Raw genomic sequence first — 13,316 nt, 5'->3', positions numbered from 1 at the left:
CAACGGAATCTTCGAAATAATATCGCTGACAGCACGCATCGCTTGTATGTATTGTCTCCACTCCCGTCGCGTTGGGATTTGGTCGAGGTGAGGTGGTAGGTGGCTTGCTAGCTTCCGTACTCAAGAGAATGAATGAATTGATGAGATGACATGACATGACATGGTATTCGTGAGATTCGCATGGCCGGTTTCCATGGAGATCATGGCACCAGCGCCTCGCGCTTTTCGGTTTTCCATCCGAGCTCATATCCTGTTCCTAACGACTATCGGTGGGGTAAATTGGGGGCTTCCGCTTTCGCTCACTGGGCTCATTAGATCCTGAGCCCGCCTGCTTTTTTATGCGCCGCCTATGGGGTCTTCGATGTCATTTTCTATTGACACAAGTGTTATGTTCTAAGTAGGCCATGATTATACCTTGGCTATAACTTAGGTATCCCCTTATTCCTTATTATCACTTAGATATTTAGTGGCCACTCGATGATTAGATAGTGATTAGATCTTAGTTATTGAAGACCCTGGGATAGTGCGAATGCGAGTTTGGAGACGAATACATGTATTATACCAACGATTCTTAATAACTACACTACATGCAGAAAGGTTCTAAGAAGGAAGGTGGTTTGGTGATTATCGCTCTAGATACCTACTTAGAATCGCCCGATGAAGCAAAGATGACCTTTCAAAGCAGTCAAAGACATATGGAAAAGGCACATGCAATGGTACAAAACCACCCTCGAGTCTGCCGAGAGAGAGAGACGGCGGTTTGATTCCGTGCTTTCGTTGATCGCCGTTAGATGTGAACAAATGCATTGTTCATCAAATTGTTGAAGATCTCAACAATTTTCGTCTCTTGGCCCGACTTTCGAGCGCATTTTATTCGTCAATCCCGTTGAGTTGCACACCTTCCGTATCGAGGTTAATGGTGCGCCGAAGAATGACTGACTGACCACAGTTCCTATGCCTCTTTCGCCTCTTGCACCTCAAAGCTAGCTGTTTTGATCGAGAGAAGGATGTCTACTAAGCCTAATTACAATAATTTTCGTCAAGCGGGATGTGCGTTTCTCAGATAGTACCTATGAAGCGCTCTCAAAGTAGGGCAGTAGCATCTATTCCGAAAAGTTTAGACATGTATATGACCGTCCCATTTACGCGTTACCATCGTGAACTGATCGACAGCCAAGAATAGCGTAGGGACAAACGTATCTGTCAGGGTCTCCCGAGGCCCGACAGCTGCTGTTAGTGGTTAGTCGTTCGTCGTCGATAGCGGATAGACAAGGGTACATCATACGCTTCAAACCGCTTCGGTCAGCGTGATTTGAGCGTGGGTTATGTGGATTGCGCGAGATCGTGCATGTGCGCGATGCTCGCCCTACCTATCAGTAGACGAGCTTACAGATCAGGTTGTCCACGTTTCAGGTCCAGTCCAAGGATCGGCATTACGAAGCTGCTTAACGTGTGCGGATCCTTCAACCACCTCGATTAAGCTTTGTGGGCCTCTTGGCATCTTCCCAATCCCGCAACTCAAGCCTGTGCAGAAGACCCGTTTGCGTCCGATCAGCGGCCTATCTTCATTCTTGAAGAAATGGAATATCAGCCGCGCATGGTGTAGGTAGTATGATGGGTAACATTAGCTGTAATAGGGCGGCTGGGGCGGGGGCAGGGAGGGGCTTGTGCGGAATTACACAGGAAATGTTGGGCGTGAGCTGGTCGTTATCGTGAGAGGGAAATAAGCACAGAGAAACAGAGCTATTCGAAGAACAGAAGGTCTGAATCCTCTCAAGGGTAAAGTGGTCAGGGTCATTCCGCGCTTAGGAACCTACGAATCGCTATATTCGGCTGAAACAAGCATGTCCTCGTGCGCAAATGGTTGGAATTGGGGTGAGCTTAACCTGACTTTAGCAGGTGTCAGTTCAACAATGTTGTGACTTAGCCTAACAGCACCCAGGATGAAACATGACGAAGATATAAGTATCAGATCTGCCCCCTGGATAAGGAGCAGGATGAGCTTTTTCTCTCATCCCTTTGCCATCCCTCGAGTGAGCTATTCCAGTGTACACCTCGCCTCCCCAAGAATATCAACATGATGCGTCCTACGGTCCTCAGCTTGGGTCTGGCCACGATGGCTGCCGCTGCCCCTTTCGCCGTCCCGTTGAACGAGACGCGGGCAGCAGCAGTTACCTGCGTCTCTGGGTTGTACATGATAGCTGCTCGCGGGTCGAACGAGGACCCGGGGGAGGGACCCCTAGTCCAGATCACCGATGCCGTCAAGACCCTCGTCCCAGGTTCCGCCAGCATCGCCGTAGACTACCCGGCGGCCATCTACGATGATGGAACGTACCCTGTCTCTGTGTACAGGGGTATTGACGACACTATCGAGAAGATCCAGGACTACGTGGCTGCTTGCGGCGCATCAAGCCGCATTGTGCTGCTGGGTTACAGTCAGGGAGGCAACGTCATGACTGACACCCTCGCTGGCGGCGTGCTGAAGCCCGATCCGATCACTGAGGACTACAGAAGCTACAGTATGTCAAAACGATTTCTCATCGTATAGTAAGGTAATACTGACAACTCCATAAGTCAAAGCCGTCGTTACCTTTGGCGACCCTACATTTACCGCCGGGGTTTCCCCCATAGATGTAGGCACGGCTACTAAGAATGGTATCTTCTCTCGAGGTGGTGACAGCCTCGAGTTGTTGAGGACCTACAGCAGCGTTCTGCGAATGTTTTGTCTCGATCACGATACCTTCTGCGCTACCGGCAGCTCATTGGATGTCCATTATTCTGAGGTGCCTACCTTTGCCCAGGCTGCTACCGACTTTATCGTTTCGATGGCTTAAGGGGAGATGGCAATCTGGTAGTTAATCATGAAATTTGGTTGTGTGATGTAATGAGGGACATGTTACTATGACCTGGAAGCGCGGTGTCTCTTGTATATACTTTGAACAACTTCTTCATATGATGGGATTTGGTTGTTCAATGGCTTGGGATGTTATATCGGATGATTTATTGAGAATATGATTATAAAAGTATGATTATTATGAGCGGAGCTGAATGTGCAGTTATTGGGCCGTTACAGCTACCGGTCGTCTGGTTATACAGTTTAGGTACGACTACTAGAATGGAGTTCAACAAAGGGTGGTAAATCATGCTCATAGTATGAGGGCCTCACGGTCTAATTAGGTTGTAATGCAAAGGTAGCTCAGTGTGTATATTGTGTAGTAGGCTGTTGTGTGAGCCGTCAGCTCCTCTAGAGACCTAGGCCGATCGTAAACCGCGTACTTATAGATGTGAGAATTGAGGCTGATGGTCGAGCTAGGGATGTGCTCGTCGGCCTTTCAAAGCTCACAATGCTAGTTATAATCGGCTGCCACACGTACGGAGTACTGGCGTATAAATTTTGCTATTTATTGTTAGATGCACGGTGTAAACATGAAACTAATATGATGTGCAGCCATAACAGAATAACAGGACAGCCTGAACCAATTCACAACAGTCCATATAAATTGGGCTATTACACCCTCCAAGTGCTCTATTAAACGATCTAAGTAGAACCAACGGCAATCACATTTTTAGCAAATATTTCACGGTAGCTTTTTAGGAAAGGGTTCCCTCTTCAAGCACCACTTCTTTAATTCTTGAACCAGGTTAGCTAATATATCGCAAGGCCCTGTGTTGGCACCTACAATTAGCAATATCGGACTCCTGGTAAGTGCCCACGAACATGTGTTCCGCAATCGGTCGATCTATACAAGCCCGAGATAACATATGGACGAAAGGAGGCATCTCAAAAGCTTCGTGACTGGCGGTTAATGTGTAAAAAAGAAGGAACATTATTGTTATATCTCCACCTGATTACGATAATTACAGTCTTAGGAAGTTTTAACCCCCTTACCTAAAGTCGTCTTTTAAAATTCACGTATTTATTACATGAAAGATTTCTTCCTTTCTCTTATGATTTACTAGTGCTAGTATTAGGCTCGTGAACTTCGCATCTTGTTCTATCTGCGACCTTTGCCAGTTCTATCATACATTTAGCCGAATGACTATTTTATCTCGGCTCTCTCGTTGATTTTATCCTCCTAGTAATATAGCCCAAGCGCTTGACACTTTAGTCCCCGTGCAGCATTCATGTGCACCGAGGTCAACACCTGGCTTGCACTCCAAGTAGTCTATGCCCAAGTTCTACGAAGATGCCTCTGTTGTGAACTTGAGAGGACCTAACCTCTTCTTCCCTAGGCGCCACCGTAGACTAATAGGCTCTGGACTTTGACTCTGCCAAAACCGCGCTCACGCAACAAATATCGCCCACGATGGTACGGGAACTCGACAATAACCATAACCGTGATGTCCCCAAGATCAATTTTCGTCTTGATTAGCAGCTCTAGGACTGCACAAAGTGTCTCGCCAGTTGCAAGGACGTCGTCTATCACCACAACCGGGGCACCCTTTGGAACCGTGTCTCTGCCCATTTCAATTCTCTTCTGTTGCGAATTATCAGATATCGAAGATGAGATGTGCGACGAGGATTTGGCGACCGAAACTGTTGGCGGTGGTAGCTTCCCATCTTCGCGAATTAACGCCAGAGGTTTGTTGACCTTTGCCGCGAGGGGTGCCGCAAAGACCCAGCCACCGGCTTCACAACTGACTACTGCTCCAACGCTGTCCCAGTCGCCTGTATAATGAGTTCGTAGCAAAGACGTACACAGATCCAAACCCCCTGGCTTTTGAGGTATGTCGAGCACATGGCAGAAGTCGACCCCCTGGCGTGGATGATCGAGAATTCTGGGCATCATATCGGCTAATATCTGCAAATCGTTATCGAAAAGAGGACATAGATAACGCTCTGCGAATCTTGTTGCCGCTTCCCCTCCGTCCATATCATTTCTGAAAATGAGACTAGGTCGATAGTTTGAAGCAGTGAAATCGGACCGTTCGCTGCCATTATTCATGATGCCCTCCTCGCCCCGGCGAAGGCATCGTGTTGCCTCACTTGCTTCGACTCGAATATCAAGAAGTCTGCTATTCGGAACCAAGTACGACAAGTTTGCAACAGGGGCGTCATCTCTCATACCAGTGATGAAAAGTAAGTTCACATTTTCTGCGCTGTGTACTACGTTTAGAAAGTGCTCCTCTCGCAACTGTGGGCTTTCTCGTAATTGTTCTTGAAAAAACGCTGTTAAGCTTGGTCGATGTTCCTCTTTATAGCTGCGGTCATGGAGCAGGAGATCCAGATTGGCACCGGTAGTAGAAGCATATGCCTTCTTGGTCTCGTCGCTGATGCTAATTACACGCGCCGTAAAACCAGTAAAAGGATGTCCATATTTGCTATTCAAGGTCAAGGCCCAGTGGTCGGCGCAATAGTCCTTGCCAGCACAGTCATCGCCAGTCACGAGAACAATAACTCTCATCACGATTGGTGCCTTGAGCGGGCAAGCATAACGCAGTACGTTGTATGGGTCAAACTTTGTCTTCAGTCGCTCCAATCTAGGTAGATTGCCGCCGAATGCTTTAGTCGCGAGAACTGCATCCCGGGGATCAGGTCCTAGGTCAGCACCGTACACACCAGTGCTTAGTGGTAACAAGTCTCTGACAACTTCATAGACCCATCTTACTGTTTCTTGAGCGACTCGTGTCCCATCTTGTTCGCGAAGCCAGACCCCTGTGACAATGCAGGCAAAGCTGAAGTCTCGGCAGCCGAAAGCAGTCGCGTCAGCAGCAACATCGGTGATAGCACCACCACCTTGCAATAGATGGATATAACAAAGCGGGGAGGGACGTGTCTTGATAGCTTCCACCAAAATCTTAGAGATAGGTTCTTTGCCGATTTCCTTCAAGAACAAGCATCGTTTGAACGAAGATGTTTTGCCGCCAGCATGCCCACTATGCATTACTGACATATGCATCTCCGCCTCAAATAAACTAATTCCGTTCACTATTCTAGAAGATACTTCCGACTCCGACTCAAAAATCCTATTTGGTTTGAAATGGGGGGTTGGGAGATGGGGTGCCGAGACGAATGAATCGAATATAGTCATGCCAATCTGTAATTGACCGGCCTCCCAGTAGATATGCGCATCTATAGAATAGTCCCGATGAGTTTCCTGAGTAGATATTTGGCAGAGTTGTTCAACTGACTCGAGTTGGTTCTGTGACTCGGATAAATTGCGCATCGGTCTCGTCAAGTGTCGGATACGGTAATTTCGAGCAGCAAAAGCTTTGAAAACTACGCTGATAACCACACCAAAGTTAGTCCCAGCGCCTTTGATGGCCCACAGCAGGTCGATTTCGTCTGCCTCATTCTCCAAGCGAACAGCTCTAGCTGGACGATAAGCCGCGGGTACATGGCCAACCAAGAGGATGCGACCAGAGTCGACACTCACGAGCACGGCCCCGACGATAGCATCACAGGCGAGTCCGTGCAAATTAGCTAAATGGCCAATGCCGCCTTGTAGCCACAGTCCCGCGCCAATACTCGGCCGCGATCCCAATGGTACTGTTAATCCCGCTGCCATAGTCGTGCGGATGATTTGCTCAGTTTTGCAGCCAGACTCAACTAGAACAAAGTGATCGAAATCCGAACTCTTAATTTGCTTATTTTCCTCGGCCGAAAGAATATGAACGCGATCAAACGAGCTCATGTCAATCGCTACCACTCCCGGAGCGAGGCAATTGACACTATGACCCCCTCCCAAGACTGTGAGACCAACGCCGTGTTTCACGGCCCATCGAACGCAATGCTGAATGTGTTGAATGTCCTTTGGTTGAACAATAGCTGAAGGGCGATGGAGACGAGCTTCTCTGTTTTTGACTGACACGTCCCCGTTTGCCAGTGGCACAAGTGCTGCTAGTTCCGGCAAGGAGGCTGCGTGGCGAGTGAAGCTCATCATGACTTCAGGAGCACTAAATACGATTTCATTTGGACGATGTTCCTCACGACGACCTAAGGCACGGCATGCCTTTCGCCGCTCGACCCGGACAACTTCGTCTATATCCGAACCTTGCATCGTAAAACCGGTGATGAAGGATGCAAACTGATCTATTTCGTGGTCTTCATCTGCTACTCGAACAACTCCAGTAGGGAAAGAAGCCGTTCGATGACACACTAATCCGCCGAGATCTAGGGTCCCCTGCCGATGGATGACCACAACCATTGGACCTTCTAGATCCTGGTCAAGTAGATCAAGTGCTTGTTCGACGTACTTATGGTGAGGGTGCATGCCATACATGCTGTGGCAGAACAAAACGACATCAAATTTATGGTCGTGAGGTTTGTCGCTAGTCAAGGTGAATGGCGCTCGATGAATGGTTGCTGCGCTTTTAAGACAAGGCAGTGCGGCTTCTTTCTTTGAGGCAGAGAGTAATCCTTCTTCCAAGTTCGAAGCAAACAAGCTATTGGGTTCATACGCGGAATAATATGTAATCTTCTCCCTCATGCGTCTAGATAGACCCTCAAGTACGCTCTCTGGGCCGGAGCCGATTTCTAACACCGAAATCTGACTACGCGAGCTGAAGAGCGGAGTCAAAAGCCGACCTAACTGGGGGATGATGAACTCCTGGTACGCTCCTGAGCCTCGCCGTAACATATCGAAGCCAATACTGTACTGGGCTTCAGAGAGTGGTTGCATGGCGGCCTTTTGCCTAAGAGCGTCTTTGAGAAACTCTAGGCTCGCCATAACGTTTGATATGCGTGTGATTCGCAATATTGACAACCGGCTTTAGTGATGGTGTTGCGATCTTGACATTTGTCCAATGTAAGCAATAAAGCTAAGCTTGTGTAGATTGCCTAGTATTAGGTAGCAAACAGCGAAAGCTCAAATAGATGTTTGTTATAGAAACACAGAGAACCCAGAAGTCTTTGAACTGTGCAATCTCTGCGCAGGCAACAGAGTAATTACCTACCTATGTACCTTTATGTCACCGACGCATCTTCCTAGAAGTTCAAGCGCTCTTTTGCACCCCAAGGTAACCATTCCAGATTGTTCCCTTACACTGTCACTATCCGTAACTATGAGAAGAGATTACGGAACTTGACATGTCAAATTCCCATATTGATAGCCATTGGGCCCATAGGTTGTGGATTGAAGCCGTCCTAATTGATTCAAAACCTCCTCGAGATATAAACTAACGCTTGTACCACTTTCAGAGCCATTAGAAGCCATTCTACACGGTTAACGCGATCACGTTGGAGCTTATATCAAGATACGCACCTGGGCCAGTAAATATCACCGAGTGACAGCTACGGTTTTTTCTCTGAATCATTTCTTCTTGCAACCTGTGGAGGGAGCTGCCACTAAAGTTACTTTTCATGATAGCAATCATCTGAGTGCCAGAAAACTACCATTAAGATTATCCTGAGTCCATAGCTGACCAATTGCTTAGCCAGAACACGACAATATTCATCAACCACTATTGAATGAAGAATAGGACTCATGAATAATGAATATGCGGTCAATTTAAACTGCCGTTGTTAAATTGATTCGCGATCTTGCTTCGACAATCATGTTGTGCCGGGTCAGCCGTCGGAAATTGACGGTTAAGGGGTGAGTCAGCCGTCGAAATATAAGCCAACTTTTGCGGTAATTTCCGCTTGGTAACATGACGCCTTGGAAAGCCCCGCTATGACTCGAATTGTCACAGTAGCAGTATAAAACCAAACATTTCTCTTGTCTTGTCTTCCTTTATATGTGCTTTTATCTACACTTCTACGCGCTTAATAATAAAGTCTATGGCAATCAGCAAGTTTGTGATTGGCTGTACTGCCGCGGCGTTTGCCATCTCCACTCAAATTTTGCCTTTTCACCGACCTTACTATGAGCCTAAAGCCAGTCCCACTCACAAGGATTCATTTGCCATATCAGTCGTGGCCCCCGGACGACATCATCATGGTATCCAAGAGAATTATAGTTTCTCAATCCCGGCGAAACGGCTCGGAAGTAACATTAGCGACGAAGAGATCCTAGCCCGCTTCACGAAGGGATTCTTTTGCGGCGGCGCGTTTACTCCGGAGAGGGTGTTTCTGCATATCGCCCCGTTCAGGTTGACAGACATCCTAGGTATGTATACGCCCTCTACTTATGTCCTAATGGTTCGCTAACTCTGAATATGTTCTTCAGCCATCAAGAAGAACATAGCTACTCGGTCACAAAATAGCATTCCAGATTTATCAGTGGGCCCAGACATATGGGATACATCGTCTATATCTCCGAAATCGACGCCACCCTTTGCGTCGCTGCTATTTGGCAGTTTCCTAGTCCTTGATTCTAGTTTGGTGAACCCCCATCGAGATCAGCTCCCCAGTGATTACACTCAACACGCCAAGCCACCGCACGCATTCGTAGAGATCGCGTATGGCGGTAAGGGATTAGGCTTAGTAGGATCTCATCGATTCGAAGTGAGTCGGCATGAAGTGAAGCAAGCTACGGAAGTCGAAGAGTTTGTGAATATCACATTTTCTTGTGTGGTTTGCAGACCAAATGCCGGTCCTGCACCATCCAAGTATCTGTCGTGGTTTCATATCTTATATTCACATCTTTTGTTTTCGGACGGGATTCGAGGTGTACTGGCTGAGTGATCCTTTATGTTTACTTTCTGTAAATTATCTGTACTATTACAACTCCCCTAGAATACAAATGTTCATAGAAATTTTCAATGTAAGGCGTGTGTAGAGTGTCAGCTATCCTTGAACACTCCGAATGTTACAGTCCAGGATATCGCATATACGTCTTATTCTGAGGTGCGTGAGAGCAAGCCGATCTATATCTTCACGTATTTAGGGCCCAGCCAAACGCTCTCAAGCGCCTCGAATTTTCTTGTGTTCTTATTCATGACAACCCAGGCAGGCTCTGGTTTCTCAATCCGCTAACGACACGGCGGACGCAGAACTATGCTGCACAGCACGCTCGATGGGCCTGGGAAGGAGAACATTTTCGCACCTCGTTTCACTTGTAATCTAATCATCGAGTGGGGGAAACAGCTACAAGGCGTAACATGCTAGATTTAGTGGTATACAATTGACAAAATATAGCTGCAGATGACAGATACTTAAAGGTAACCCGGCAACTGCGGGTTCGACCTCGCTTTTTGATTTCGCTTCACGCAGCAGAACCATGCTAATCAACACGGATTGCTAGCTTGCGGAGATTATGACACTCAGGAAATGCTTCAGGGTAGATCACATCCCTGGCACTCTTGTACGGATTTAGGCCTTAGGTCGTAAGCTGGAGGCAGGGTTTCGTTGGGACCCCAGCGTGTTTAATCGCACATTAACAATAACGGCAATTCGGGGTCTCTAAACGCCGACAGAACTAACAGTACAATTCGCAGAAATGCCTGTTTTCCTTGCTATTCTCATTACGATTGCCCGCAAAATGCCTGCTGCAGTCCAGGCACTCACAATGACCTTTCGGGGATCTCTTCTCCCGCGTGTAAGTTCTGTGCCGACCGTAGGTACTTATCGGAGACTGTATTCCAATTCTTCGCACAAGCTCTTCGCCCAAGTTACGTCGTGCCGATTATTCAGAGGCCCCTCAGCCATAACACACGGCCCCTCAAGAAGAGCTAATCATAGCTACTCTAAACCTCCTCAATGTCCTAACATATTAAATTCCCAATATGCTTCTGAAGGGCGAGTACTCATTTCAAAGTTCTGTGAATTGCATTAAAAACAATATTGACGTGCACAATAGATACACGACTGCATTCGCTCTGTTTGAGGGGCTCTGGGAGGTATGTTTTAATATGTCGTGACCTTGTGAGTATTCTGGCACTCACTGTTTCAAAGGCGGGAATAACGACTTGCTTTGTTAATGTTGGGTCCGATCATCCTTCAATAATTGAAGCGATCGTGAGAGGGAAGAGGGAGCGCCCCAACCGATGGCCTAGAGTCATTACCTGTCCTTCCGAAGTCATTGCCATCTCTATGGCTGATGGGTATGCCCGAGTCACAGGCAGACCGCAAGCCGTTCTCGTGCATGTTGATGTTGGTACGCAAGCTCTTGGGCAGGGCGTCCACAATGCAAGCGTCGGTCGTGTTCCAATCTTGATTTTTGCGGGATTGTGCCCATATACAGAGTCCGGAGAGTTTCTGGGATCTCGGACAGAATATATGCATTGGCTGCAGAACCCTCATGATCAGGCAGCTATTGTAAAGCAGTTTTGTAGGTATACAGGTGAAGTTCGTACAGGACTCAACATCAAACAGACTATTGGGCGTGCGTTGCAGTTTGCAAACTCCGCACCCAAGGGGCCGGTATATCTCACAGGTTCACGAGAAGTTCTTGCTCAAGAGATTGGGCAGTATTCGCTACAACAGGATCGGTGGGTGCCTATTGGACCAAGTGCACTCCCATCAGATGCCGTTCGCGATATTGCTGCAGCATTAGTCCAGGCTGAAAGACCACTCATAATCACAGGATATTCTGGAAGAGATCGGCGAACCCCAGAATTGCTCGTCGCGCTAGCTGACATCATTCCAGGAATACGTGTACACGATACAGGTGGGAGTGATATGTGTTTTCCTTTTTCGCACATTGCGTCTGAAGGCTCGCGTTTCAGTACGCACGATTGCACAAAAGATGCCGATGTCATTTTAGTGCTCGACTGTGATGTGCCCTATATTCCGTCACGCAACCCTCCACCCCAAAATGCAAAGATATACCACGTGGACGTTGATCCCCTAAATCAACAAATTTCGGTCTCCTTCTTCCCGGCTCATGGGCGCTGGAAAGCGGACTGTTACACGGCCCTCGCGCAATTGGGCGATTATATCAAACGCAGTAGCTCACTCATTGCTTCACTCCAGGACAAGAAATTCGAGGCTCGCAAGACAGCACGTGCAGCAGCGCATCAAAATCATTTAGCCGACATATCCTCCCGACTTCATTTAGATGACGGCGATCAACTGGATGCACACAATGTTGGCAACCTTCTGAAATCAATTCTACCAGGCTCAACAACCTTCGTCGTTGAAGCTGTGACTTCAGCCCAGGCACTCAACGATCAGCTACAGCCTGATCGGCCGGGAAGCTGGATCAACTGCGGCGGGACCGGAATTGGTTGGAGTAACGGTGCATGCCTGGGTGTAAAGATGGCACTGGAAGACATGAAGCATGACATAGGTAGTAAGCCGAATCTGGTCTGCCAGATTGTTGGGGACGGAAGCTTCATGTGTGCTGCACCGTCAAGCGCGTTATGGGTTGCCAGCAAATATAAGATCCCAGTTCTGACGGTGATCTTGAACAATGGCGGTGAGTCGCGTTGTGGTTTCAAACTTATCTTGTTCTTTTGTGCTTGTCGAGTTTGTCAGAACAGGGGGGATCATTTGCCAGCATCCATTCTCCCCCCTAGAGGCGTCACTAACGCTTCTTCTTCCACACCTAGGCTGGAAGGCTCCTCGAAACTCTACCGAGCTTGTGTATCCTGAAGGCCTGACTACGATAGCGTCGGATGATGAGATCAACGTCTCGTTTCGTCCAACCCCCAATTATGCTGCTCTAGCTGAGGCTGCAACTGGTTCGGAGATTGACTGGGACAATATCCAAGACAAGTCGGAGGCATGGATGCACGGAGTACGGGTACGGACTGTGGGAGAAATGAGAGAAGCACTGAAGCTCGCGAGCTCTAGGGTAGGAGACGAAGAAAAAGGGATGCTGGTCGAGGTCTTGATGTAGGTATACATGTTGAGTTGTATCAAGATTAAGAGCGTCAAGATGATGAGTACGGAAGGAACGCCTGATAGATGATAGATCAATTCAACCAACTTCACCAGTCCATGGAGCCTGAAGCAAGCCCTTCGCGTAGCTCATCAGTTTCGAAATAATAGTGCAAGCAATGCAATATACCTACTTACATCCCTACCACCCACCCCACCTCAAGCTATGCAGGTTGTGACCTGGAAGACTCGTGCCAGAATAAGCGAGCCAGATAATTGGAGGTTCAGAAGTGTGTGTATTGTTATTAAGAGCGCGTCTTGCTGTCTCTCTGAGCAGTCCCTGCTCGCCCCCTGGTTCATTTAGCCCGCACCAATCCATCCAAATTAACCCATCAATTCTGACAACTCGCTCTTCCTCGGCCTCCCAGGCCGATTGCACACTCTAGTTGTCAGATATAAGGGATATAAGCTTATTCGGTATATTGACTGAAGGGGTATTCAATGACGGACCTCTGTCAGGATGGCAGGGGCCCCCATACATTTCTACCTACAGACGCGGTCACTACTAGAGGACACATACGGGAACAGATGAATCAAGACAACAAATTTTTCAACCCAATTGCATGCCATCGCTTATATCTGACAGAAACATCAACTCCAATGTCAACTT

The 13,316-nt window shown here is 47.8% G+C and overlaps 3 protein-coding genes across 3 annotated transcripts; 2 read left to right on the top strand and 1 right to left on the bottom strand.

The window, feature by feature from the left end:
• The first annotated feature begins 1,641 nt into the window (after positions 1-1,641).
• F5B22DRAFT_584548 (carbohydrate esterase family 5 protein) lies at positions 1,642-3,197 on the top strand. The gene is made up of 3 exons (XM_047973434.1): positions 1,642-1,875; positions 1,943-2,519; positions 2,575-3,197. Exons 2-3 carry the CDS (start codon positions 2,078-2,080, stop codon positions 2,832-2,834), a joined length of 702 nt encoding a protein of 233 aa, XP_047836694.1. The 5' UTR covers positions 1,642-1,875; positions 1,943-2,077; the 3' UTR covers positions 2,835-3,197.
• Positions 3,198-4,056: 859 nt separating this feature from the next.
• Positions 4,057-8,022, bottom strand: F5B22DRAFT_30513 (phosphoribosyl transferase domain protein). Its single transcript, XM_047970569.1, has one exon. The coding sequence runs from the start codon at positions 7,668-7,670 to the stop codon at positions 4,230-4,232; it is 3,441 nt and encodes a 1,146-aa protein (XP_047836693.1). The 5' UTR covers positions 7,671-8,022; the 3' UTR covers positions 4,057-4,229.
• A 700-nt stretch (positions 8,023-8,722) lies between these two features.
• On the top strand, positions 8,723-12,665 carry F5B22DRAFT_641272 (thiamine pyrophosphate enzyme, N-terminal TPP binding domain-containing protein; the record flags this gene model as incomplete). Its single annotated transcript, XM_047977969.1, has 5 exons — positions 8,723-9,050; positions 9,111-9,429; positions 10,683-10,722; positions 10,778-12,242; positions 12,376-12,665. 5 exons carry the CDS (start codon positions 8,723-8,725, stop codon positions 12,663-12,665), a joined length of 2,442 nt encoding a protein of 813 aa, XP_047836692.1.
• Between the last annotated feature and the right edge of the window lie 651 nt (positions 12,666-13,316).

Source organism: Xylaria bambusicola (assembly GCF_022495145.1).
Source record: "Xylaria bambusicola strain CBS 139988 unplaced genomic scaffold F5B22scaffold_1, whole genome shotgun sequence".
Classification (NCBI taxonomy): Eukaryota; Fungi; Ascomycota; class Sordariomycetes; order Xylariales; family Xylariaceae; genus Xylaria; species Xylaria bambusicola.
This window is presented reverse-complemented; position numbering and strand designations above follow the sequence as displayed.